This window comes from Vitis vinifera, chromosome 18 (assembly GCF_030704535.1).
Source record: "Vitis vinifera cultivar Pinot Noir 40024 chromosome 18, ASM3070453v1".
NCBI classification, from domain to species: domain Eukaryota; kingdom Viridiplantae; phylum Streptophyta; class Magnoliopsida; order Vitales; family Vitaceae; genus Vitis; species Vitis vinifera.
The window spans coordinates 36,380,879-36,407,216 of NC_081822.1; the positions used below are offsets into that span (position 1 = coordinate 36,380,879).

Here is a 26,338-nt window from a genome sequence, read left to right on the forward strand (position 1 = left end):
ATTTTGGCATCAAATTTGCAAGAAGCAAAGAGTTTGAGCTGGTTGGTTTTTCAGATAGTGATTGGGAAGGCTCCATTGATGATATGAGGAGTACTTCAGGCTAGTGTTTCACTTTTGGTTCTAGTTTTTTCTCTTGGTGCTCGAAAAAACCAAGAAATTGTAGCCTAATCTACAGCTGAAGCAAAGTTTATTACTGCCACAGCTGTATTAAATCAAGCTATTTGGCTAAGGAATATCTTAAATGATCTTAACATGGAGTAAAAGGAAAGCACGAAGACACTTATTGACAACCAAGTTGTCATTGTTATCTCTTATAATCCTATGTTTCATGGGAAAACTAAGCATTTTAATATTAAGTTATTCTTCTTAAGAGAAGTGCAGAAAGATGGAGATGTGATTCTTCTCTATTGCAAAGCAAAAGATCAAGTTGTGGATGTTTTCACCAAGCCACTACAAGTTAGCAAATTTGAATTTTTAAAGACAAAACTCGGTGTTTGCAATTCCTGAAGCAAGGAGGAGTGTTGAAGACATACTTAAGACTGTTAATGTGGTGTCATAAAGTTTTTAGTTGTTTTGAATGCTTCAAAGTTGTTGTTGCTAGCTTTTAGGTGTTGGTTGTTTTTCTGTTTTGCATGTTTTGTTCATGACTTAATCCTTTGTCCACGTTTATAGTGGGTAGTTGTTGATTAAGTTTTTATTATAATTTTTTATAATTAATGAATTATTGTTGTTCTGGTTTGTTTTACTTTTGCAATATCTTTCTGTTTTTCTTCATCCTTGGTTTTTTTTTAAAAAAAAAAAAAACCTACAATAAGGATCCAGAATTTTTTTTCTTTTTTTAAATTGTTCATCTTCACTTGACTCTAATTTTATATTCCCATGGATTCAGAGCTAAGAGTTTTCTTCCATAGTTGGGTTGTATACTTACTTTCAGAATAAACGTAGGAGCTGTGCCAGTGGATCATGACCTGGCAGCAACTATAGCTGCTACCAGTATGATGAAGTCTAATTCAAACATGAATCCTTCAGGCAGCTTTGGATTACAAGTTCAAAGAAATCAGGCTGTTTCATTTTGTTTAATCAACTCTAATTTGACAAATGATTTGGGATTTCAAACTAACTAAAAATTCAAGATCTGTTTTAGACAGAATTCAAAGTTGGTTTTAGGCCAAACAATTCAACTACCGTTGCTTTTATTCCCCCGCCTGTTTTATAGTTTTCACACTGACACCAACCTTAAGGCTGTGTTTATATTATGGCAAACTTGTGATAATCAGCTCAGTCAAATTAGACTTAAATCTCATAATCACATAAACTCACCATTGATGAATAATGCTAGAGGTCTGTGAAGTGGAATAGTTGGAATTTCAAGTACAAGGGATTAAGGTTAAATGCCTCGAAGGTCTCATTGAGATGTACAATGCATTTAGAATTGAGTTGATGGGGCAGAAGAAAAATTACAGGGTAGGAGCTCTTTCAGCAGTTCCAGCGATAACAGTGAGCAAGTTGTTTCCGAATGGGTCGCTCAGATGGGCTGCAAGGTTCTCAACAGGGCCTTCTCCTGTAACGTAAGCTTGGATGAAGAAGCCAAGCATGGCAAACATCGCCAGTCTACCATTCTTAATCTCCTTCACCTTAAGCAGTGCAGCCTGGTCTGGGTCATTTGCAAGCCCCAGAGGATCAAAAGGACCACCTGGGTGAAGCTTGTCCTCCAAATCCTACAGCAAAAAGACCAATAATGAGATCATATGACCAGTGATGCTACATCTTTGGGCATACTAATGAATGTTGACTTAATGCAATATTAAGAATTCGTTTCATAGTGATTCTAAAAAGCAATTCTAGCATTTCTAATACTTGAAAATTTTTATTGAAGAGTTGTTTTCAGGTATTAAAATGCTAAAAACGCTTCTTAGAATCACGATCGATCAAACAAGCTCTAAATCAAGTTTCAACATCCAGTTTTACAGTAATAAGGACTAAAATGGACAGAATATGCAGAAAAAACATGTGATATTTTGCTTATTGCACACGATACTTTTTAAAGACATATGCAGAAAAAACATGTGATATTTTGCTTATTACACACGATACTTTTTAAAGACATCCAGGGTATTACTCGTAAACCCGAAAGGAACTTTTGAGACTAGGCTTTTAAATGAAAGGGCATTCAAGCAATGGCACTGTATTTACTTCCAAACTAATATACAATTATCAGAAGGTATTGTTGAACACCTCTTTAGAACATCTAATACAAGAAAAGGATATTGAAAGATATGTAACGAGTAGAGGTTTATATACCAAGCCATTGATTATTCTGTAGTACTCAGCACCACCAACAAGAACAACCTCAGCGACGACAGCAAAAATAAGGTTAATGGGGATGTTCTTTCCGAAGTAATTCAGTGTGTTCCCATCAAGGAGTAAAGCTCCTGTCTGCATTCAGGTCAGAAAACCTCATCAGCCAAAGCAAATGATGAATGAAATATTCAGAAACTTATCAATAATTCCCGCATCAGAAGAAGATGATGGGCAATGGGCAATGGGCAATGGGCAATGGGCAATGGTGAAATTTCTGTTAGGGGAATGTTAAACTAAAATAGACGAGTTTTTCAGACCCCAAGCTTTTCCACATTCATTGATGTAATTTTGTAGTGTATTCTGCCTTCCTCGAATTCCCCTTCTTGTGGGAGTACAAATCCAAGGAAAGGGTGGATAAATTTTTTGAGGAATTTGGAAAAGGGAAGTTAAGGAAGCAAACCTTGAACCACACAGCTTCAGGGCCGCAGTTGGCACCGAATTTGTTGAAGGCCTCAGGGATGATGAAGCCAGCTGCGCCGAGCATAGCCCACCGGGCGTGGATCAGTTCATATGCTTGATATCTGCAACAAACCCCTCACGAATTTCTCTTCATCAGTGGCATAAAACAGATCCCTTTTTCTAGACAATCCAGTACAAATCTCATTACAGTTCAAGGCAAAAAAAGGAAGAATCAACCAACAGTTTCACTTACTTGGCGAAGTCCTCTGGCTTCTTGCTGAGCCCAAAAGGATCATAACCATAACTGCAGCCACAGAAACAAATCAGCAAAATTTCCCAGCATTCACTTCTTCAGTCTGTTTTTCTCATGTTTTCTTGGAAAACAAACACAAAGTTGAGGATATATATATAGAATCTTACTCTCCGGGAACCTCTCCGGTCAAGTACGCAGGGATTTCTGATCTGTCCAACAGACCCTCTGGCAAGAAAATCCTCCTGTCCGGACCTGAAAATAACTCGGAAAGCTTAAATTATTAGATAATAAGCAAAAAAAAAAAAAAAACGTGCATCAACTCAGACTAATGGATTTTTAATAAACCCAAAAGCTTAATCGATTAGAAAATATACCAGCAACAGATATAAAATTGACTAACATTAACAACTTCACTCGATGTTTTTTCATTTACTCGGAAACTTGAAAAAAAAATTCTTTTTTTGGTTAATCTTAGAGCTTTAATTATTAGTAGTGAGTTGAACAACTCACCGTACCACTTGGCGAGCTCCTCGTCGGCGGGTGAAACGGGGGCGGGCTTGGCCTTGGCTGGCGCAGCCTTCTTCTTGGAGAAGAGGGCGACGGTCTTAAAGGTGGCGGGGCTGGAGGCGGAGGGAGCAGTTCTGGAGGCGCCGGAGAAGTTGAGAGGGTTACCGAGCATCTCGGAGACGCCGAGGGAGGAGGCGGCGGTGGTGGCAGCGAGGGAGGCCATGAGGGTCACCGGAAAGTTGAGTCTCCGGTAGTGGGAAGTGGAAGCAATGGGTGGTGGGGAGGGTGAGGAGGCAGATACTAAATGGTGGAGCTGGTGGATGTGGACGTGCCAAGTGGGATGGAGGTGATTGGTGGGAGAAGGGAAAGGCGTAATCTGAAGGGGAGTTGTGATAGGGTGGGTGGGGTGAGGTGGCAGATGATGGTGATGACGTGGAATGATCCTAAACTTGTTGGTCGCTTGTGTTTGGATAACACGGTCTATCCATTTTTGATGTTCTTCTGAGAGGACAGGGATGCTCTGCAATTAATTGTAGGAAAAGCAGGGATAAAATGTTCCATTGCCACTACTATTGATTTTTTGGTGCACAAAATTATTCATGGCCATGGCATAAAAATGAAACCTGAAATTGTGGTTGAGTCTTGAGAATCTGATACTAAGGTGGAAAAATGAACTCAAATCATCAATTATATTGATTTTTTAAAACTCTCCTCCAAAAACAAATGAGAAGAACTTAAAAATTATCATATTTTCTACTTTTAATAATAATTTATTTTTGTTTTTTTTGTTATTAAACATATTTTTCTATTTTTTTAAATAAAAAACTATTTTTAAAAACCGTTATCAAACTGATAAATGGTTTATAATGGTCTCTCATAAGTAATTTTGTCATAATAGGCTTGAAAATATAAATAAATAAATAAATCAACCCTTTCACCACCTTACAAGTATCTATATCATCCTTTGATCGACTAATCCCTTCATCACAAATCTTCGCCTGTATTTAATTTACTCAATAACTATGGAGTTAAGTAATTTGGGTTTAGAGCTTAATTCAAAGGAAAAGTGAAGACTTGATCACACTGAGTCGTTTGCTTGTAATAGCTTCAAAGATTAGAAACCCAAATATATGTATACAGTATAACTAAACATACACAGAAAAACAAAATGGTTTTGCACTTCATACATGGAGCCATTTCTGTAGAAAGTAAAAACCCTAGCAAGAGAACTTCAGATTAATTAGTAGACCCAAGAGTAGATTCTTCATCTCCTCCACTTCTCAATCTCCCTCTCAGTTGCTTTGATGAGCTTCTTGGTATTTCTAACAACCTCATCAACAAGAACACCGACGTCATCCCTGAAAATAGAATAGAGAAAAATAAATAAAAGAAAAAAAAAGTGGAAAAACATAGAATCAAAATTATTAAATTATTTTTCCATGCCTTTTCAAAATCATTTTATTTTTATTTTTTTCTCTTCCTTATGAAGCCTAAATAATTTAAAAAATACATAAGGTTCAAACTAATTTTAATAATATTTTATTCTCTTTTACATTTCATAGTAAAACAAATATGAGAAAATTATTTTTTTAAAATTTTTTCCTTGCCTTGGTACTTTCCTAAAGCCAAATATAACATAACGTTTTGCGTACAATATTTTCTAAATACCTATTACATATACTGAAAGTTTTTACATTATAAGGATATGTCATCAATTACACTTCTCAAATTGCTCATAAAGCTTCCGGCAATTTTTGGGGTTAAACACTCATGTCTTTAACAAATACTAGGACAAAAATGTGTATAAGTTCTATACAGCATAGTTTAGACATTTTGTTTTTTTTTTTATAGGCAACTAGCATGTGTATATATATAGTGTCTAAGTAAATGGAATGGCAAAGTACACAATGCATGCAACAACCCCAAAAATAAAATAAGCATGCTTGAAGACGAGAGTTTACAGAATCCTAGAAGAAATGATCTTTTTTTGTGAGTTTTGGTGGGGGTAGGTGGGTGGGGTGGGTGTGAATTTGTTTTAAGAGCCAAAAGGGAGGACAAGATGATGTTTGAGCGTTTACTACAGGTAGAAACCTGCAAATACACTTAAAAGAATTTCTCATCCATAAGAAAGCATCTCAAGTTGATAAGATCATGTTTGAAGGTTTAAGGCCGTTAGAAACCCAGAAAATGCACATAAAAGATTCTTTTGTCCGAGAAAAAGCTTCGCAAGGTGAGAAAATGACATTTCAAAGTTTCATGCAATTAAAACCAAAACAACTGACGTATACTTACTGAGTAGGAAGATCTCGTCCCTTAAAAAGCTTTCCAACATTAGAGTATCTCCTGTATTCGTCATGTGCAACACCCCTCCCCACACCATAACCAAATCCTAAACCAACCCCACATCCAGCACCAAATCCAACACCCAGCTGTAATCCGGGAATCCCAGGACCAAAGCCTATACCTGGAGTAAAAAATTGTTTAAGCATTCACACTTCCACTAAGCAGAAGAATTTTTCATTAAACATCATTTTGAATTAGGATCAAGGGGTAAGGAGCATTATCAATTGCTATATGAAATTTTGAGAAAGAAATTAATTGAAAACATAGATCCTAGGCAGTGCCATGTGGCATATACCTATTTCGGTTTGTTCATTTTTTCTGTACATTTAAAAAAATGAAAAAAGAAATAAAAATTCCAGATGATTAGATTTTAAAAGAAAAAGGAAAGGATGACATAATGAAATGAAAATAAAGTAATGTCAGCAGACTCAATACCAACAGCATAATCTGAACAAAGAGAACAATTAAAACTCAAGCATGCCCAACCCAAAACACTAGCCCAGTTAAGATGCAAAACAATGCTAATCCTATCAACTATAAGCTTTTCCACCACAACTTACTCCAAGGCCTGTCTTTATCCCCCACAGACCGTCAGGATCCCTTGCAAAGAAGACCTTTGTTAAGAAGCAATGAGATGCTACTCATCATCTACTTATCCTTGTAGCTGCCTAAACAATTCTCTAGCTCAACAAATGTGACAAACACCCTTCCCTCACCTCCAACCCCAAAGAAATCCCTCTAGAGCTTCTCTAACCTCAAAAAAACTGAAACCCACATCATAGTGGGCATAAAGTACACAAAGTAAGCTCCAAAGGTATTATGACTAAGAGTGAGGCTATCGACCTTGAATAAATATTGCCTCTTTCACAAGACTAGCAGGCTTTTATTTCAGGCTACCCCTCTTAAATAAAGGGCCCTGAACCTTTCCCCAGTTACCATTTCTTGATCTATCCACAATCTCTCACTATGCAAATACATGAACTAGCTTCTCAAGACTAATATTCCACTTCTTAAATCTTCCTACAAAGCGTTCAACTAATAGCTAAAATGCTAACACTCTACAATGTTTTTGAAAAATGATCTTCCCAATTTAAGAAAATGTACGAAGCAGCCCAAGCAAAACACTTATTACGCCCTTAACCCACCAGCCTAACTAAAATTACTCCTACCAGTAAGCCAGTCAGAATATCTAACCAATTGAAGTCAACAACAAACTTGAAGACCCTTCTCATAGCCCAAGAAATTATCAAACTATTACACCTCTTGTATGAGGATCTTACCACGTGAAAATCCCCTCCAATACACCATGGATTGCCTAATGGCCACTGCACACACTCTGCAATGCATTAGAAAATTGATCCTCCCAATCTAAAAATTTGAAAGAAGGGGTCCAAGCAAGACAGTGATCACACCTTTAAGCCACCAACCCAAGTAAAACTGAAGTTCCTAAACCAACAAGAAAGCGAATCGGAAGCTTGAAAATTTGCTTCCAAGAGCGTGACCGCACAATTTCTTTCTTTTCTCTTTCTCAATTGTTCTGTTATTAAGAATAATTAAAAATGGGGTCTTTGTTATTAAACATGGGCTTGTCTTGTTGAAGCAAACTCACATGTGAACCATAAAAACAGCCCTTATAAACCCTATTCCTATAACAAAGACCCCATTTTTAATCATTCTTATCCATCCCTAAACCAAACCCTAACCCAAATTTTTCATTGAGTGCTGAACTCTAAAACCATCCAGCTGAATTCAAATTAAAACCCCAAGAAATACAAAACCTCCACGGAGCTTAGGCAAATGGGAGTGGCTCAAAACCCAGAGATGTACCTCCAAGGAGGCCAACGCCAAGGCCGATGCCGCAGCCGGCGCCGAAGCCGAAGCCAGGGCCGAGCTTGCCAACTTGCTTGGACTTGAGCACTGGAAGCTTCCACAGCAAACCCTTCTCGCCGTCGGCGTCCTTGTCATCTCCTCCGTACATCGCTCTCTGTCACCGGCTTACAGGCTTACCGCCACCACCGGCGTGTCGCCTTCGAGATGGCCCCACTCTGATAGAAGAGTTTCTCTGTTTTCAGGGAAATTTTTATCCGATGGCATCCATCCAAATGGGGGAGAAAATATTAAAAACTAGAAAGTAAGTGGATTTCCTAAAATACCCTATTTTGTTAAAAGCTTACCAAAAATTAATTAATTAATTATAAAAGAAAATAAAATAATTAAGTGTTTACTTTAACACATTTTCTTTCCTATTTTTTATTTTAAAATAATAAAATAATAGTAATTTTTGTATAAAATATAGGAAGTCATAGAGGAAAAAATTAATAATTTTAAAATTTGTTTCAAAAGTTGAGGTATGAAAATATTTTTATTTTTTCAAATTTTAATTTTTTTTAAAGTAATTTTAAAAAAATATGAGGTAAAATCTATGTCTCTTTACTAAATATTTTAATTTTATATAGAATTTTGTGATTTTAAAAATAAAAAATAAAAGTACAAACCAAATTTACACAAATTTACTTCTCTTCTAATTAAATAAAATATAAATTCTTTTTAAATTTAAATAACTTTCTTTATTATTTATTTTTAATCTTTGAGATGGAAAAATATAAATAAATGGTTATATCACATGGTGACACAATACAACCAAGGTAACAACTACTTGTTTTAACAAGTGATGTAAATTTTAAAAATTTTCCTTTAATATATAATTTCCCAAAACTATTAAGGAAAAAAAAAATATTAAAAAAAATGATTTTTTTTTTCATATTTCATTCTCCTATGAAAAATCAAATATAATTAAAAAAATTATAGATTTTAAAATTTTTTAATCTTCATATTAATGAGTTAAAATAAGTAAAAATGAGTTTGAAGTATTATATAAAAAATTTTATTAATTTTAAATTTATTTTTTATTTTTCTCTATATTTTTATTTTTTTTATTTTTTCTCTCTGTTTTCTTTTCTTTATATTTTTCCTCAATTTATTTGGAAACCAAATATAGCCTCAATTATTTTAAATTTTAAGATAACTTAATATGAAAATATGGTTTGCTACAATATGGTATAGGATGTTTTGTCTTGCAAAAAAATGTAGTATTTTAAAAATTAATGTTATGTTAAATTCCACATGTTACGTACAAGTTCCACATTAAATGATTTTGAATTATAAGGTAAATAATTATGTAAGACCCTTAAGGTGCTATTTGAGACATATTTGTATTTTTCACTTTGTCTCACGATGAAGTCAAGTCAAAAATCATAAATTTCATATAAATATTTCAGTCTATCTAGATTTATTTTTGAAGAAAATAAATGTTTTTAAAAAAAAAAAAACAAAAAGAGGTTTTATATGTTAAATAATTTGTTAAAAGAGTTTATCTTTCGAAAAAAAAATGTATAATAAGAAAATATTGATTCTTATTAAACCCAAGTTAACATCATGCAAGAAACAATTCAATGTGATAAAATTTTCAAATTTCCAATCCCTTTAAAATTAAGGCTTTGGTTTTAACCTCAACTTTTAAACTTCAAAATAAATGTAAAGGTAGTAATTAATCATGTTGTGTTGGATTTATGTTATATTAAAATAAATAAATAAAAAGTGAAATTTTACTTAATGCAATGTCCCATATTGTCAAAGAAGTGAATTCGCTTTCTCAACATGCTATTATTGTCTTTTCTTAAGGATATAGGTCCAATAAAAGAAACAAAATTAGAATTAGTTGGTGGATCGTGTGTGTCATTATAATCTTGAAGCAGACAATATTGAGTAGAGAGTAATGTTGTGATAAAATGGTATCAAAGCTTAATCTTAGTCGAAAGTGTACCAATAAGGACTTTGGGTCGTGAATTGTAATATCCCACATCACCACCTTGAGAATGAATGAGGAATAGTCATAAATGAAAGGTTTTTACAATTGTTAAGGGTATAGAGGCCCAATAAAGAAATAAAGTCGCATGTGTAGTACTACAACCTTGAACTTGATAATACCAAGAAGAGTGGAGCCATGACACTTAAACAAACCATTTATTAACCATGTTAAAATGACCTAATACATACATAATTTGTTTAGGATAATAATAACATGATACAATTTGTTTAATAAATGAATTAGCTTACATTATGTACAATAGATATAGATAACCCATTAACACAATTTTAAATGTTTTAATTTTTTTTTAAATTTTAAATTTACAATATATTTTTAAAACTTTTTAAAATTTAAAATTTTATTTTTTTTCTAAATCGTAATTAAATTAATTATTTAGTTTCCAACTATTGATGTGTTTATTAGATAGAAGATAAATTAAAGTTCCAATTTTATACTAATTTAGAATTTTATTATAAAATATGTAAATTTTATAATTTTTTTAAAATATAAAATTTATTTTATTTAATTATTTAGCTTTTTTAGTTTACATAATTTTTAGATTTATAAAATTGATAAATTTATATGAGTTAAATGAGTTATAACTACTAGGTTGGCCCATAAATAATTCATTTTGATACACTAAGAATTATTTTGTATTTGGTTGAGAATTATCACAATTTAAATTAATAAACTTTTTGATAATTTATTCCTTTTAAGGAATTTTCTATTCACTGAAAGAATTTTAAACTTTTGTAGACATAATTTATAAAGTTGAGATATTTTAGATATTAAAACTACTTGATTTTGATTTTTAATAAATATTTTTTCATAATTAAATATTTAGTATCATTTACTATATTTATATTTATTTTGAAATGAGTTATAATGAAAACCATATTAACCTAATATTAAAATAGTGATTATTTAAAAAAAAATCATATAGTTTTCTTTTATAGAAGGACATTATAATAAAAAATGTATGGTGAATTCTCATTAGTTAAATTGTTTTGTAAACAGTTCAATGAATTCTTGATTTTGATTTGGATTCCATTAATTGCATTTCTTCTTATTTTGATTTTGATTTTTTTTTTTTTAACTTTTCCATTATTTTTATTTAAAATACCTAGACATAAAATCTTATTTCACTTGGATTGGATTAATTTTTTTTTAAAAAAAAGAGAGAGAGAGAGAGAGAGAGAGGAGGAGGAGGAGGAGGAGGAGGAAGAGGAGGGTGTTAAAAGGCTTCTTGCAGGAGTGTTCTTGGGAGAGAGAGAGAGAGATGAGTGTGACAACGCTAACTTTCTTCCCCATCTCCAAACCCTTCTCCATCTTCCATATTCACACCTCCATTTCTCTCAGAATCAACCCTTGGCCACCAATACGACGTCGAATGGTCTCCAAAGCATCTCACAGTGCCCACCTTGGTTTAGCCGTTCAGGACGATTTCCACGCTTTTTTGGAGGTAGCCCACCGTTTAACTCTTTCACTTACTTTCTCTGTGTATTAATATCTCTTAATTGGCCTCTTTGCTAGTAATTCTCGATGCCCTTTTCCACTTTATTATTCACACTTGACATCTACACTTAGAAATGTATGTGTACACCTGCATATTTCTCTGAATTTGATACATAGCATCTAAAGAGAGGTTTTTTCCCACTGTTTTGTTTGGTTGGGCTGTTATTTGAGGTTCTGTTAGGCATTTTATTTGATGGGTTTTCTTCCATTCATATTTTAATGGATGTTTCTGAAGAAACCGTTGGATTTGTTGTGTTGTGTTGTACCCATGTGCCCCAATCCACTGTTAAGTTGCTCTGAAGGTAAAAGGTTCATCCTTTTTAGTGCCTAAGATCCCCTGGTGGTCGATTTAAGCTGTGTATTGTGAGGGTTGTTAATCAAGTGGCTGGATTGGATTATTTTCTGCTATATCATTTGGTAGGAATTCTCAGGTATGCTATGTAATGTTTGCCTTGTACTCTGAAGTTGAATGAATTGCAATCTGATTTGAATCCATTTGCTTGTGGCAGATTCTTCCTTGTGATTTGCGTAACAATCTTCTGAATGAACCGAAAAGAGCTCAACTTCTAGAGGTGATTTATCCTCAGCTCTGTGAAAGGTTTCTTGGATGAGTATTGTACTGTGTTTATCTAGAATAGTTGGGAGATTATGCAGTGTCTACGACACTTCTGATGCATGTTTCTATAAATCAAATTTTAAGTTCCTGCTATTCTTGTTCTTTATATTCATCCAAAAAGAATGGGATTGCTTTGGGATGACAAATTGAATTTAGGATTTTGTTCCTGGATGGGGGTTCAGCAAGTTTGGTGCCTTCAATTATATTCAGTATTTTGCTCTTCTATGGCAGGGGCCAGCAATATCTGCCATATGGAAATGTTGAGATCAACACAAGTCCTAACTATATTGTCTCCATCTTTTGGGTTTCAGATTTCATTGTTGTAGGTTGATTGAATCCTATTTTGTTTTATAGACTCTCCAATAACATCTCATCTATTGTTCTGCTGTTGTTTTTAAGAGGAAAAGTGCATAAGGACGCCATAAGTTGTGTTGGGAATAAACTGAAGGGGAAGGTTGATTGCAGTTAAAGGAAACTTTAGCTCCAATTAAGATGAATACACTACAGTTTAAATGATGTCTTTATTGATTTTTATAAAGGGTACTACAGATTACAAGTAACTTATTCACATCTCCAATTGCTCATTATTTGAATGTCAAAATGAGCATCATCTTGAAAGTTAAGGTCCTTCAGAAACAGATTTTATGGGCTTGTTGCTTTTGCAGCAAATGATGGTTATTTACTACTATGTTAATAGGTCATTTTGGATCTGGGTCGGTTGCCAGAAGCTCGCTATTTGGGTGACTGCGGTGGCAAGTATTTGAGGGATACTCAGGTAAATGCATGCTTATGAGCTGTTAGGGTTATCCACAGTTTTTGTTAACAAAATACATAAAACATGTAATTTTGCTGCTGTTTGCTTCATTGATTTCACCTCTTCATAGCGTATAAATGCAAATTTTATAGAATTAGGGATGAAATTTCTTTATACCAAGAAAAATATAGGAAAGGAACAATTTCCCAGTGGGTTTTATTTACCTGTTCAAGACATATCCTATTAGCTAGGTATCAATGGAAGAATTGGAGTATGCTCAAAATGCTGTCGGGGAATTTGGAGGGGACAATAGAGCTGGCATTGAGGGTACCTTGCACAGGATATCTGCAATCAGGAGTAGGAATGGAGTGATAGTTGGTTTGACTTGCCGAGTTGGTAGGGCTGTCAGTGGTCATGTTGATATGATCCGTGATCTGCTTCCATTTGGGGAGAGCATCCTGTTTGTTGGGAGGTCAGTTTGCTAAATTTTATAGTTAGCATATTGTGATAGGAAAACTTTGGGGCTATTGGGTGTCTGGCCATCCCATGGAAATGAAATTGTTCCACATAATTCAAAGGAGTCTTAAGGTTTTCTTTTTACTAATATTCAAATCAGTTACTCCAAATTGTGTTAACTATTTTTACAATTTCACGAGATGTTATCTTTTACATTTTTATTATCACTTATACGTATTGTCACAATTTTAAATTTTCTCCATGAACCCAATTTTGTTTTGTAATGAAAAGCAGTATTGTAAAAATTGAAGGAATCCTTTTTATTTTACATAGAATATGGGGGCTCACATTTATAATCTTGAATGTGTTCACTAAAGTTAATCCAGCCATTGATCAAATTAACAATTTCTTGTATTGTGTCATTGTTCTCTTGGCAAAGCACATTCTCAAATTTAGTGCAGTGACATAGAATATTTTGCTTGACACTAGGGTTTGCCACAGGATGGTGGTTAATCTGTGAATATGTATTATACTCTATTAAAATTTACATTGAAGGTACAGGGAACCTGGTTTTACATAATTATAACATACTATCATAAAAAATACATTTATTTCTTTTGAATTTGACAGGCCTGGAGTTGGTAAGACCACTGTTATGAGAGAGATTGCACGGGTCTTGTCCGATGAGCTTAACAGAAGAGTGGTATGTTGAGTTTCTTGTTATCACATCTTCATCTGTGTCTCTCACTCATATGTTCATCTTCCTTAAGTGTCGTGAGTTGTCTACAATGAAGTTATTTTAACAATTGGTGGACAGGTGATTGTTGATACTAGCAATGAAATAGGAGGGGATGGGGATATTCCACATGCTGCAATAGGAGGCGCAAGAAGAATGCAGGTTCCTGAACCCTCCATGCAACACAGGATCATGATTGAAGCTGTAGAGAATCACATGCCTGAGGTGATCATTGTTGATGAGATAGGCACAGAAGCCGAAGCTCTTGCTTGTCGTTCTATTGCTGAGAGAGGCATCATGCTTATTGGTACTGCTCATGGAGAGCGGCTTGAGAACATAATAAAGAATCCCACTCTTTCTGATCTGGTTTGTTCTGAACTCTTAAAGAAATTCTCAGCATCAAATCCAAGATTTTTAATGTCCCATGTATAAAATGTCACATTGCTCTGCTTTCTTCTCTTACAATTTTTTCTCCTATAATTTTAGAACTATTAGCTTAAAGATAGCTTATGCTACTTAGATTGGGTTAATCAAGAAGCAACTTGCTGCTTTGTAGATGATAAGCAAATAGGATAGGAATGGAGAAAGTTATAGTCTAGATTCCTTGATTCTACTCATATGTTACCTACAAATCCAATTGAACCTTGGTTCTAAATTTATCATTGTTCTGTCTTCACCCCTTTTTAATATTTTTTCTTCTATAATGATGTGTCTTTATACAGTGGATGTGGGCATCTTACATTTCATTAGTACTTCTTTGTTTATGTAGTAATTCAATATTACAGTGAGAACAAACAATTCTCAAATGTTTGATTCCTTTTTCTCTGTCTGCTTCAAACATCACTGTGGTATCTGTTGCCTATCCACTTTACCATCCCAGGTGATGATATAGAGAATTAATGTAATTGTGAAGGCTTTGGCTGATGGTTTAGTACCCATATTTGTTAATTGGATTTGTTGTTTATGCATTGGTTTAGGCTGAGAGAGACAAATTTCATGCTGATCAATAATTGAAAATGGTATCTATATTTTATTTCATTATATGGGTAATAGAACTATGTGGCAAAAATTAAGGTTATAAGTTGGATGAATTAGGTTTCATTGATTTCAAATATTATTTTTATTGCCCCAATAGCAGGTATTTGTCCCGCTGAGGAAGCCTTCTCCTTTTCATCTGTTGTTATCTCTTTGTTAGATGTGGGCCTTTCGTCACTTCTTTGGATGGTGCTTTTGTGAATGGAATAGATGCTTTTGGTTATAATGAGAAGCTGTTGCAGTCATAGAAAAAAAATTGTATAGGCTTATATATATTTGTCTATTTTTTACTTTTGGAACTCCTCCTATTATTGTCATTATTGAAGTCTGCATTTTATTACAATTTTATTTTGATAAATGTCCAAGTTTTGTTATATAAGAGACAGCATTTTTTTTTCCTTTGAAAATTATGTACTTTTCTAACAATACAGTTTTCTCTTACTTTCTCGATTGTATGTCAGCTAGATTTTAGCTAATTTCCAAAAATAGACACTTTAAAATTCTTGACATTTTTACAGCATGTCTGGTATATGTTTTTGAGATCGTCATCTTTTCTAATAGTATTCTGGATGTTGTTTTGGTGCATACTGACCACTCAATGTGAGAGATGTCAAGTGACATCTCAAGCTTTACTAGTATAGCACCACTTCAACAGGGTTTTGCTTGTGATGAATATATGTTTTGATATCTTTACGCACACATTCTGTTTTACTTGTTATATGTTTTAGTCTGTCAAAGACTTCTTAGGATGTTATTTCTATTTCTCTTCTAATGATGTTCCTGACATCTCACCTATTGCTAGTACAGTCCTCCCAGTGAAACTTTTGAACTTTCCTAAACTGTCCGTAACCTTGCTGTATGTTCCTCTCATAAATTCTCCGTAGAGATCAATGGTAATTTATATGAAAGTCTTTAACCTCATTTCTTAGTGCCTCAAATTTCCCCCGCTATGGGGCTCTTTTAGCGATTAAAATTCCCATAAAACACAAAAGAGAGAGCATTATGTGATGTAAATTATTTGACAATGGTCTTTTTGACCCATCTCAGACATACTAATTGATTGATATGATGCAAAAGTTTGGAAAGAAGGAACACATTTCTCTGACGTATTAAGTTATCGTATGCTTTCATATATAAATTTTGAGTTAAAGTTTCACCTTGATTGCTTTTGTTGCTAATATTCAGGTTGGGGGAATAGAAACTGTTACTTTAGGAGATGCTGAAGCTCGTGCTAGAAGATGTCAGAAAAGCATTCTTGAACGGAAAGCTCTTCCAACATTTCCTTTCTTGATTGAGATGAGAGAAAGACACTATTGGGTTACGCATTGGGTATGTCAATCTACCCCTAGTAGTAAAAAGATGTTTTAAAAGCAGTGGGGAAGTTTGAAAATTTTCATCTAAGATTTTCCATCCAAAACATTAGTGATATCCCTTTGAAATTAAAACTCTTTCAGAAAGTGGTTAAAGAGGAAGAGAAAGATCGGTTTAGAAAAATAGTGATAAAGTTTATTTCACCCCAATATCTGAAACTCTACCCCTAGTAGTGAATGAATGAATTTTACAACAAAAATACCATGATAGTTTACATGCAGAATGTATTACTAACTGGTGGACAGTTGCAGTTTTCCTATTAATTAGTGACAAACTGAGACCTTATTAGATTACTGATTCGATTCATTCATTTCAATGATACTTTTTCCTTTCTTCTTCTTCTTCTTCTTCTTCTTTTTAACTTTTTCTTTTTTCCTTTTTCCTCTTCTTTCTGCAGACACAAAGGAGTGTGGATATGTTGCTTCATGGAAAAAGGCCACTGGTTGAGGTAATCATATTAATAGCTAATTGCTCTTCTCATTACTGAAGTCTTGGGATTTTGTTAAAGAACACCCTTCAACCCACCAAAAGAAAACAGAGGGGAAAAAGGAAATCTAAACGAATTTGACCACACTTGCTGACATGAGACTTGGAATATACTCTTTTTTATAGGTTTTATTAGAACCTATTACTATTATTGCAGGTACTTGGAATCCTTTTGAATCATTCATTCATTTGGATCAAACAGTGCTCTATAAATCATCATTGATGATGTTTTTTTTTTCCTTATTAAGTTGTCAGGTCTTGAAAAATTTTTAGGGCTTATTTGGAAACTATCATTTAAATCAGTTTTATGTTTTTTTAGAATAAAAAACAATTTTCTAACTTAGAAAACTTGTTTGTCAAATTTTTAATAGAAAACAGTTTTATGAGATTGATTATTATTATTATTTTTTTCTGAAACGATATGTTTTTTTCAACAAATTTGAGGTGTTTTCGGTTTTGTAGAGTGTTTTGAGCAACAATTGAAAATATGGAGGACTCTTTAAGAACTTTTGTTTTTTAAACAGATGTACAATACTTTCATGGAGAATAAGCTGAGAAAATTATTTTGCATATTTGAGTTCTCAAACTTAATTTTATTCCTGGAAACAATTAAGAACTATTTTTAAGAATTGTTCTCCAAAATTATTTTTTAAAGCTGTTTTCGAAAACAAACCCTTAGTTTCTAGAATCTGATGCTAAAGCTGTGCATGGTGCTGCTTTTTGGCAGTTTGTGCAATGTGCCTTATTACACATTAAAGCACTTCAAGGTAGAAGACCTTTGAGGTCTAGAACCAACTCAGTATAGCTGAGATTGAGATTCTTTAGCAGAATAGAATGCTCAAAGAGTTTTTCGAACTTATTTATTCATTTATATATTTTGAGAGCAATCTCACATAGCCCTTTCCAAAGAATCAACTAGCTAAAAGTTGCTGCTTCATCAGAAGAATTGGATTACAGTATTAAAAATCATGGAGTTGACTGATAACGATTCTTATCGAACTGGCCTAGTGGTGTTTTTTTTGTGATAAATATCTAAGTACCACCTTGCCTGAAAAGGCTTTAATCCTCACATCCAGAAGCTTTTCTCAAAGAAGGAAACACAGAACACTTTATATATTCATCTCTCCCCTTCTCTATGCATTTCTAGGAGATATTCATGAGTGGGGCTCATCCCTCTCCTCATTCCTCTACCACAGAACTTTCTGGGACTTATTCACACACTTTCGAATCTTTCCTTTTTGTCATTGACATTTTTATCCCCTTATATCACATTTATTTATGATGACCAACTTGTCGATGTTTTTTCAAAGAAATTTAACAGGAGTTTTATGGCAACACCAATAAAAATAGGGACCATGGTTTCCTATACAACATAATAGTTGATGGAGAACTTCAAATCCTGTAGACAAGATGGCTTGTAACTAACTATATGGCCTTAGGAAGAGCAGAATCATAGCAAAATATTCATGGTTGATCCAGATTGTTGGGCCAAGGCTAAGGCCCCTTATTTAGCTTAAGTCTAAGTTTTAATTAATTTATTATTTATTTTACTTTACTTTTTGGAAGAGGGTGGTTCAAACATTTCCTTATCATTATACTGCTCTGCTCTTAAGTCTGGCCACTGATACAGACTGCAAAACTGAATTTTGCAGGTCAGGAGGAGGAATGATCAGTTCGAGGTTGTAATTGAGAGAGGTACATATGATGGATCTGAGATTTAGTTTCCATTTTCATCAAGTTGTATCATTCTCCACTAGGTGGCTGCTAGTCATTGTTACAGACTCCCTTGTGTGGAGTCGCTCGAAAATTTGTTTAGTTTGCTACAAAAGATGTTAAAATTTGTACTATTTTTTTCTTTAATGATTTATATTTTGAATAATTTAGTCACAAGGTCTATGGACAACCCATTCATAAAGCAAGACAACTTCAGCATTAGCAGATGCAAAGTGCATAATCCCTTAATAACAATGTTACATGAGCATATTCTATAATGTTAAAGCTGGAATGATCGAATGGTTCAGTCCACTAAGGAGAACTAAGTGTTACAATGTCATCATCTTGCATAAAGGTTGCATGCATTGTAGATTTCTCCAGGGTAGATTTCCCATTTTAGATTTCTCCAATGTGAGCTGTGCTCGGATATTCCCAGCCATCTCTCCATTCTTTCCCTTCGCAGTTGTTTCTGACGTCTTTTTAAAAAAAATTGACCCTTCATTCTTCATTGTCTCTTCCAAAATGTGAGATCTGTCATTATAGTAAAAGGTCTGTTCCTTCTTGATCCCTTCCTCTCTTCAATGATCATTTGTACAATAATTGAAAGATCGGGATAAGTCAACTCTTACAGATGAACAGTGGGGTGACCCCCTTTTGATACCCAATATTATTTGGCTTCGATTAGAATTGCATATTTAAAAGACAGTTCCATAAGGATATAAACTAAAATATAGTTCTGCAGTGGATTTTTTGGGTAAAGGTCATTCAGAAGAGTGTATTCACTAGAAAACAAATACGTGGAGATGAATTTATGGCATGATACACCCATATTTAAAAAAGAAACACAAAACCGTGGGACTTGCACTATTAGTATTATAATGTAAAGAAACATAAAATCATGGTACCTGCACTACTATTATAGATTTATAATGTACATATGAAATAGTTTTAAGCTAGTTTGGAACTATGCTAGTAATAATCTGCCATTGGTAGTTTAGCAACTCATCTCCACTGCCTCCTCTCCATTATTTATGCTCAGGAAGATGAATGTGTGTTGAACCCCTGATCAAAGGTCAACTAACTCAAAACCTGTGTGCTAACATAATTTATTTTTACACTTTGTTGTTGATTGATACTTTGTCTTCCAATGAAAAGACCATAATATACCATGGCATTTAAAATCTAGAGCCAGCATGCCCAGCGCCGGCAAACGTAGCAGAGCCGGAACAAATGCTAGTTATATATATATATATTAATGCATCCATGCATGGATATATATATGCTATCACCAACATGGACAAGCCTTGCATCTATTAGTTGGCCGGCATTCCTCCACAATCTTTATCATATTATCATGTGATTTGTAATCTACTGTGTCATGTTGAGAACCATACATAGTAAATTGAAGATTCTCAGAGAAGAACATCCAATATGATAATCATTATCTCATGCGGACTGCTTTGTCATGTTTCAAATAATGTTCTAGTTAGTTTATTAAATGCTTTTCTGAGTTTCACTCTGCTAAGTTCTCAATTTAATACTATAGGCCGGCCATGTTTATACTCTCTGCATTGATCTCTCCATCCATTTGTCCTCAACTCATGATATTATTCTCACCCTTGTCGTTAAAAGCCTACTCACTCTCTACAGTGTCCATCTCCATCTCAATTCGAAGAACCATAGCCATGGTGAAGTCCCTAGGGAACCTGCATTTTCTGTTCATACTAACCTTCATAGCCTTTGTTGTTGCTTGTTTTTGTGAACCCACTGACCTCATTTCTTCTTGCTTAACTCGGCACAATGTTAATAACTTCACGGTATTGCCTCACAAGCAAAATGAGTCCCCAGCTTACTATAGGCTCCTCAACTTCTCCATTCAGAATCTGCGGTATGCTGTCCCTACTGCCCCAAAACCAGTTGCCATTGTTCTACCACAGAGTCGAGAGCAGCTAGTGAACACCGTGTCATGCTGTAGGGAAGGATTGTTTGAAATTAGAGTAAGGTGTGGTGGACACAGCTATGAAGGAACTTCCTCGGTTGTTTTGGATGGAAATCCATTCGTGATCATTGATATGATGAGTCTAAACCAGGTTCTGGTGGATTTGGAGTCTGAAACTGCATGGGTTGAAGGGGGTGCAACACTTGGTGAGACTTACTATGCTGTTGCAGAAGCGAGCAATGTACATGGGTTCTCAGCCGGGTCATGCCCAACTGTAGGTGTTGGTGGCCACATTTCTGGCGGTGGATTTGGGTTGTTGTCCAGAAAATATGGTCTTGCAGCTGACAATGTGGTGGATGCGCTTCTCATTGATGCAGATGGACGCCTAGTAGACCGGGAAGCCATGGGAGAAGATGTGTTCTGGGCAATTAGAGGTGGTGGCGGCGGTGTTTGGGGGATTGTATATGCATGGAGGATCAAGTTGTTGAAAGTACCTGAAATTGTAACATCCTGTATAATGTCGAGAACTGGGACCAAGCTCCATGTAGCTGAGCTAGTCCACAAGTGGCAATTCATCGCACCCAGGTTAGAACCTTCATTTTATCTATCAGTTTTTGTTGGTGCTGGTTTACTGGGAGGGAAGGAAACTGGGGTTTCAGCTTCATTCAAAGGGTTCTATCTGGGTTCAAGAAGCAAGGCCATGTCGATCCTGAACCAGGTTTTCCCAGAGCTAGGCATTGAGATAGAAGAATGCAGAGAAATGAGCTGGATTGAATCCATCGCATACTTCGGTGACTTGGCCGAAGGAAGCTCCATCTCTGAGCTGAGGAACCGATACCTGCAAGCCAAACTATACTTCAAGGCCAAATCAGACTATGTGAGGACTCCCATTTCCATGAAAGGCCTGAGGACTGCCTTGGACACTCTTGAGAAGGAGCCAAAAGGTTACGTTATCTTGGACCCTTATGGAGGAGAAATGGAGAGAATAGGCAGTGATGCCATAGCTTTTCCTCACAGAAAAGGCAACCTGTTCGCAATTCAGTATATGGTGGCCTGGGAAGAAGACTCTCTTATGAGCTACAAGTACATAGATTGGATAAGAGGATTCTACAAGTCGATGACGCCGCATGTTTCATGGGGTCCAAGGGCTGCTTATGTTAATTACATGGACCTGGATCTTGGAGTGATGGAAATGGTGAATAGCAGCTTTTCATCTGGTGATCCTGTGGAGATTGCCAGGGCTTGGGGTGAGAAGTATTTCTTGAACAACTACGAGAGGTTGGTGAGAGTGAAGACACTCATTGATCCAAACAATGTATTCAATAATCAACAGGGCATTCCTCCAATGCTCACAGCCGGATTTAAATGACAGGAGTGAGTGGCTGAGAGAGAGAGATGCATACTTGTAAGTTAAGATTTACATATAAAAAACCTGTGTATGTATGTGCTATAGACGTCTTGTGATGACAGAAACTACTAGAGGGTTGTCTGTTTGTATGTTTGAGGTAGCTCGTGTGTATCTGCCATAGGGTTGTGTGTGTGAGAGAGAGGAGAGGGGGGTGGTTGGCTATTTGGGGTCATTCTTGTGAGAGTCCTATTAGTTTGTAGTGCATCTATTATTGATGGCACTTCTTTCAAAACATGTTTTAAAAACATGTGTTTTTAAAGTGTTTTGATGATAAGATATATAGTAAAAAAAAGTGCTTTTTAGAAGTAGTTATCATGTGCTAGTTTAAAAATTACTTCTAAGTAATAATTTAGATTTTTTAAATATAATTTTAAAACTTTACCAAACAATTTTTATGAGGGAAGCACTTCTAAACACCAAGTCTAGTTTTCTTGATGCATGTTTTTGGTCTATTGTTCTATGAAAGTATGAGGAAAGGAAAAAATAAAGTATTAAAAAAAAAATCATTTTTTCATGTGTCATTTACAATGAAAAACTGAAAGAAAAATCTAAAAGAAATGCTTCAATAAGTCATTGAACATGAAATTATTTTTTTCTTAATATTCTAGAAATGTTTCAATAAAACAGCCTCCCTAATTTTTTTTTTAATCATTTAATATCATTGAATATATTATTATTATTATTATTATTATTTTTTTTTTTTTAAAAAAAAAGATTTTTTGGCAAATCATACTTTATATTTTTATTATCAATGAATCGCTTTGAAGGATTCTTTACATTTTAAGAGTAATTTTCGAAATTTTAATTTTAATTAGAAAACATGCTCTCAATCATATGATTAGAGAGCACCTAGAATGTTATCAAAATTGCTCCCAAATAGACTTTAATTCATGATTAAATTTCATGAATTTTGTTGGATCCTTCTTGGTTGACTCCAAGTTCTTAATTGTGGCCCAGGAAACTTATGGTGGGCCCAACCTTGGACGAATGGCCTAGAGGAGATGGGCTTGGGATAATGACACTAGAACGAACACCTTTCCCAATTATTAGATTAGAACTTGAAAGAGAATTAGGGAAATTCAATGCCCAAGATGTCTCATGCATACTCCTAACAAGTGAGGTTGATATCTTTTTTGTCATTGTGATATGAATAGGTGGATTTTAGGCTATAAGATTAAGGTGTGGTTGCGAATGTTTCTAGTTAAGGTATTTTTTTTTTTTTTGGAATAATGTTTTTCATGTTAAAAGTATTTTTTAGAAGTACTAATGAATAAACCTAAGAATTGATTTGTGAAAGAATTTTGTTAAAATGCTTTTAATTTATTACATTTTCATTAAAAATACTTTTATAAAGAATCCCTTGAAGTGTTAATATACATATATATTTCAATCATTAACAATCTTAAAATCACTTTCAAATGAACTCTAAATGATGACTAACTATAGTCAAAATCGAATTTTATTACTGCCCTCCTAGATTCCAAGCTCTTGATTGTGGGCCTGACCAACTGGCCTTGAGGATATGGTCTTGGGCAGTTGGGATCCTTCATCTACATCACCCAGCTGGTTCAGCTTGGCCCTTGGCAAATCTCTGTCGTTTTGTGAAGTTCCTTTTACAAGTGCTACAACTCTAGCTCATTAAAAACAAGATTTTTGGCAAATCATATACACCTCTTAAATTTTTTTTTCAGTAAACACCTATTAACATCCCTAATGTTATAGGTGTATGTGAATATTTGAAATGTCTTTTGTAGTGGTCTAGTGTCAGCCCGTTAGACCCTGAGAAAAATTTGGAGTGAATTTATGGGGTGTGACATCTAGCATAGGCAAGATTTGTTAGGGAACATGCAAAGAGAAGTAGTTTATCCTAATTACTAATTATTTTGATAAAGATAAGATTTATTTACTGTGAAAATTGTAATTATTAATTATTTAGATACGAATGAAATAAGATATGGGACAAAACCTTATTCCACTTCAACCAATTAATATAACATTTAGCTAATAAAAGGGCTTTGATACCAAACTTATGTACAAAAAGCACAAGAATAAAAGGAAAATAGAAGCAGCAAATGAAGATTCTAACTTTTATTGAAGCTCTCTAGAGGAGTTGTATGGTCTCAATTTTTTCTCCAATGTTTTCCTTTTTACTAGTTCCTTCTATTTATATACAAATGACAAACTAATTAAAGGTACCAAGAAAAGCTAAGAATCCTTTTCTTTATTCGCATAGTAGTACATGGTAATGAGGAGCCAATTTGTAGAGCAAAAGATTAGGGAAAGCAACAATGTAGAGACTTTTCCAAATTTTTACATTGTGAATCTTGCCAACTCTTTCAATGTGAATGTTGACAAGATGTGTCACGCCCCAAGACCCACTCTAAGGGCGTGACGGTCATTTCACACCTCAAACCTAAAGGCTTGAACTGTAATCTGACCAAAACAATCATATTGTAACTAGAAGTAACCAAGTACTAAATACCTATTTAGAGTAACGGAACAAAATTCTAAAATATTTAAACTTAACTTTAAAACTAAGCATCCATCAACCAAAATCCATTATCCAAATAGATTGCAAACTCAAATAAATCAAATGCTAATAAATTTTCATAATCTCAACTTCAAACTATCATAAAAAAATTTGTAAGTTCAAATCTAAATGGCTTCCAAAAACCAAATAATCCAAATGAACATAAACTCATAAGCTAACAATGTCCAAAAATAACATTCTAAGCAAAATCCTAATGATGACCTTTCCTCGACCTAGCCATCACTCCTCGCCTGAACTAAGGGTATTTGAAAAATTATCAATAAATAGGAATGAGCTCAAAGCCCAATAAGGAACATTAATGCAGTCAATGGATCAAATATTTCAAGTTCACTTGCAAAATAGGAGATATTATAACTAATTATTTTCATAAACATTTGAATCAGTTTTGTCAATTCATTCAAAACTTTTAACTGTACACTTTCATTTCTGATTCAAACATTTTCATATCAAATTCAATCAAAACATTCAAATTATTTATTTATTCTGGTTATCAAACATCAAATAATGCCCAGTTATGTGAGACTTTTCAAATAGGTGGCTAACCTCAAATTGTTCCTTTATGATGGACGGAACCAAACACTACTAGTACTAATAACCTCTAACTAAACCCGTAGAGGCTGGGGTCCAAATCAATTACATTATTCACCAAAAAATGTAAAAGTCAACTATTATACCCCGTTGATAAGGGTTAAAAAGCCAAAAGTCAACTATTATATTCTGTTGACAAGGGCCAAACAAACTGGAGTCAAACACTTATTTCAATTATTCAAATTTGTAAAATATAATATCTTCACATTTCTCTGTTATAAACAAAATGTAAGGTTCTAACATACTTTTCATGCAAAACATATTTGATCCATGCATAAAACGAATAATAACTGAAAACGTTTTCAAATGATGTATATGAAAATTTGTTTCTAAAAAAAAACAACTGTATTAATTTCCCTTACCTCAAAAGAAGTCCTAAAAAACTTTAGAGAAAAATAATACTGAAAATCTACTCTTCACCTAACAAAATATAAGAGAAATAACCATTACTATTTATCTAAAATTATAGGTTTGACAATCCTAAAATTTTAGGTATTCAAATTAACGTTTTTAATTATGAAAGATAATTTAATCTATTCCTATTTTAGAAAAATTAATAAATTTCTAATTCATATAAAACTTAATTTTATTTTCAATTTATTTCTTGGGACACAACTTAATTTAATTAAACTATAATTTATTTCACTAATGAAATTTTATGTTACTTATTAACTTAATATTTATTATTAATCTAATTATAATTCTATAAATTTAACTAATTTGTACTTCACCTTATTTATTTATACATAGTTTATTCTATCACTTTCATATTTTCCAAAATTACCATAACACTCACACAACTATCATTGTAATATATATAAATATGTACATACCATCCACCTACTCACACACTCCACATTTTATTATTAATAATATTATTATTTTCCTCGTTCCTCTATCTTCCAGTCCCACACACATGCAACTTTTTTTCTCACCATTCTTCTATTTTTAGTGCACACACGTTCCTTTTCATTTTTTATTTATTTCATTACTTAAATCTATTCATCTAAGAAATTTTGAATTTCCCTATTTTTATCAATAGAGCAATCTATATTCATAATTTCAATATTTTGACCTAAATTTTTTTAAATAAATTAACCCTAACCTAAAATCGAAATCTTCCAAAGAATTTTTTTTTTCATCTAAAAACTTAAGATTTCTCAATTTCCAACAATAAATCAAAATATTAAATTTCCAATATTTTGACATTAAAAAAAATTTAAAAAAAATAAACTAACCCTAATCTAGATTTGGATTTTCCAAAATATATCTAATGTGTTTGAAATTAACTAATGAATCTAAAATATTAATCTAGGGGTTAGAATCTTACTTATAGAGATTTATTCTTCAAACCTTGAAATTTGATTCCAATCTTACGTTCTTTGTAATTTTGTGAATAGGAACGCTATTCAGAAAAGAACAAGAAGAACATAATTTCT

At 33.7% G+C, this 26,338-nt stretch overlaps 4 protein-coding genes across 4 annotated transcripts; 2 read left to right on the plus strand and 2 right to left on the minus strand.

Moving 5' to 3' along the window:
* Positions 1 to 1,287: 1,287 nt before the first annotated feature.
* Positions 1,288 to 3,863, minus strand: LOC100246457 (chlorophyll a-b binding protein CP26, chloroplastic). Its single transcript, XM_002264259.3, has 6 exons — positions 3,524 to 3,863; positions 3,181 to 3,265; positions 3,014 to 3,064; positions 2,762 to 2,882; positions 2,302 to 2,436; positions 1,288 to 1,718 (listed from the first exon to the last, which is right to left on the minus strand). Exons 1-6 carry the CDS (start codon positions 3,741 to 3,743, stop codon positions 1,458 to 1,460), a joined length of 873 nt encoding a protein of 290 aa, XP_002264295.1. The 5' UTR covers positions 3,744 to 3,863; the 3' UTR covers positions 1,288 to 1,457.
* Positions 3,864 to 4,611: 748 nt separating this feature from the next.
* Positions 4,612 to 8,007, minus strand: LOC100251600 (protein TRIGALACTOSYLDIACYLGLYCEROL 5, chloroplastic). The gene is made up of 3 exons (XM_002264388.4): positions 7,691 to 8,007; positions 5,813 to 5,984; positions 4,612 to 4,878 (listed from the first exon to the last, which is right to left on the minus strand). Exons 1-3 carry the CDS (start codon positions 7,839 to 7,841, stop codon positions 4,785 to 4,787), a joined length of 417 nt encoding a protein of 138 aa, XP_002264424.1. The 5' UTR covers positions 7,842 to 8,007; the 3' UTR covers positions 4,612 to 4,784.
* A 2,886-nt stretch (positions 8,008 to 10,893) lies between these two features.
* On the plus strand, positions 10,894 to 18,579 carry LOC100256808 (hypothetical protein). Its single transcript, XM_002264344.5, has 9 exons — positions 10,894 to 11,193; positions 11,756 to 11,818; positions 12,560 to 12,637; positions 12,868 to 13,088; positions 13,703 to 13,775; positions 13,890 to 14,174; positions 16,029 to 16,172; positions 16,612 to 16,662; positions 18,353 to 18,579. The coding sequence occupies exons 1-9, from the start codon at positions 11,011 to 11,013 to the stop codon at positions 18,419 to 18,421; spliced, it is 1,167 nt and encodes a 388-aa protein (XP_002264380.3). The 5' UTR covers positions 10,894 to 11,010; the 3' UTR covers positions 18,422 to 18,579.
* A 91-nt stretch (positions 18,580 to 18,670) lies between these two features.
* Positions 18,671 to 22,067, plus strand: LOC100261904 (berberine bridge enzyme-like D-2). Its single transcript, XM_002264300.4, has one exon. The coding sequence runs from the start codon at positions 19,967 to 19,969 to the stop codon at positions 21,719 to 21,721; it is 1,755 nt and encodes a 584-aa protein (XP_002264336.2). The 5' UTR covers positions 18,671 to 19,966; the 3' UTR covers positions 21,722 to 22,067.
* The last annotated feature ends 4,271 nt before the right edge of the window (positions 22,068 to 26,338 follow it).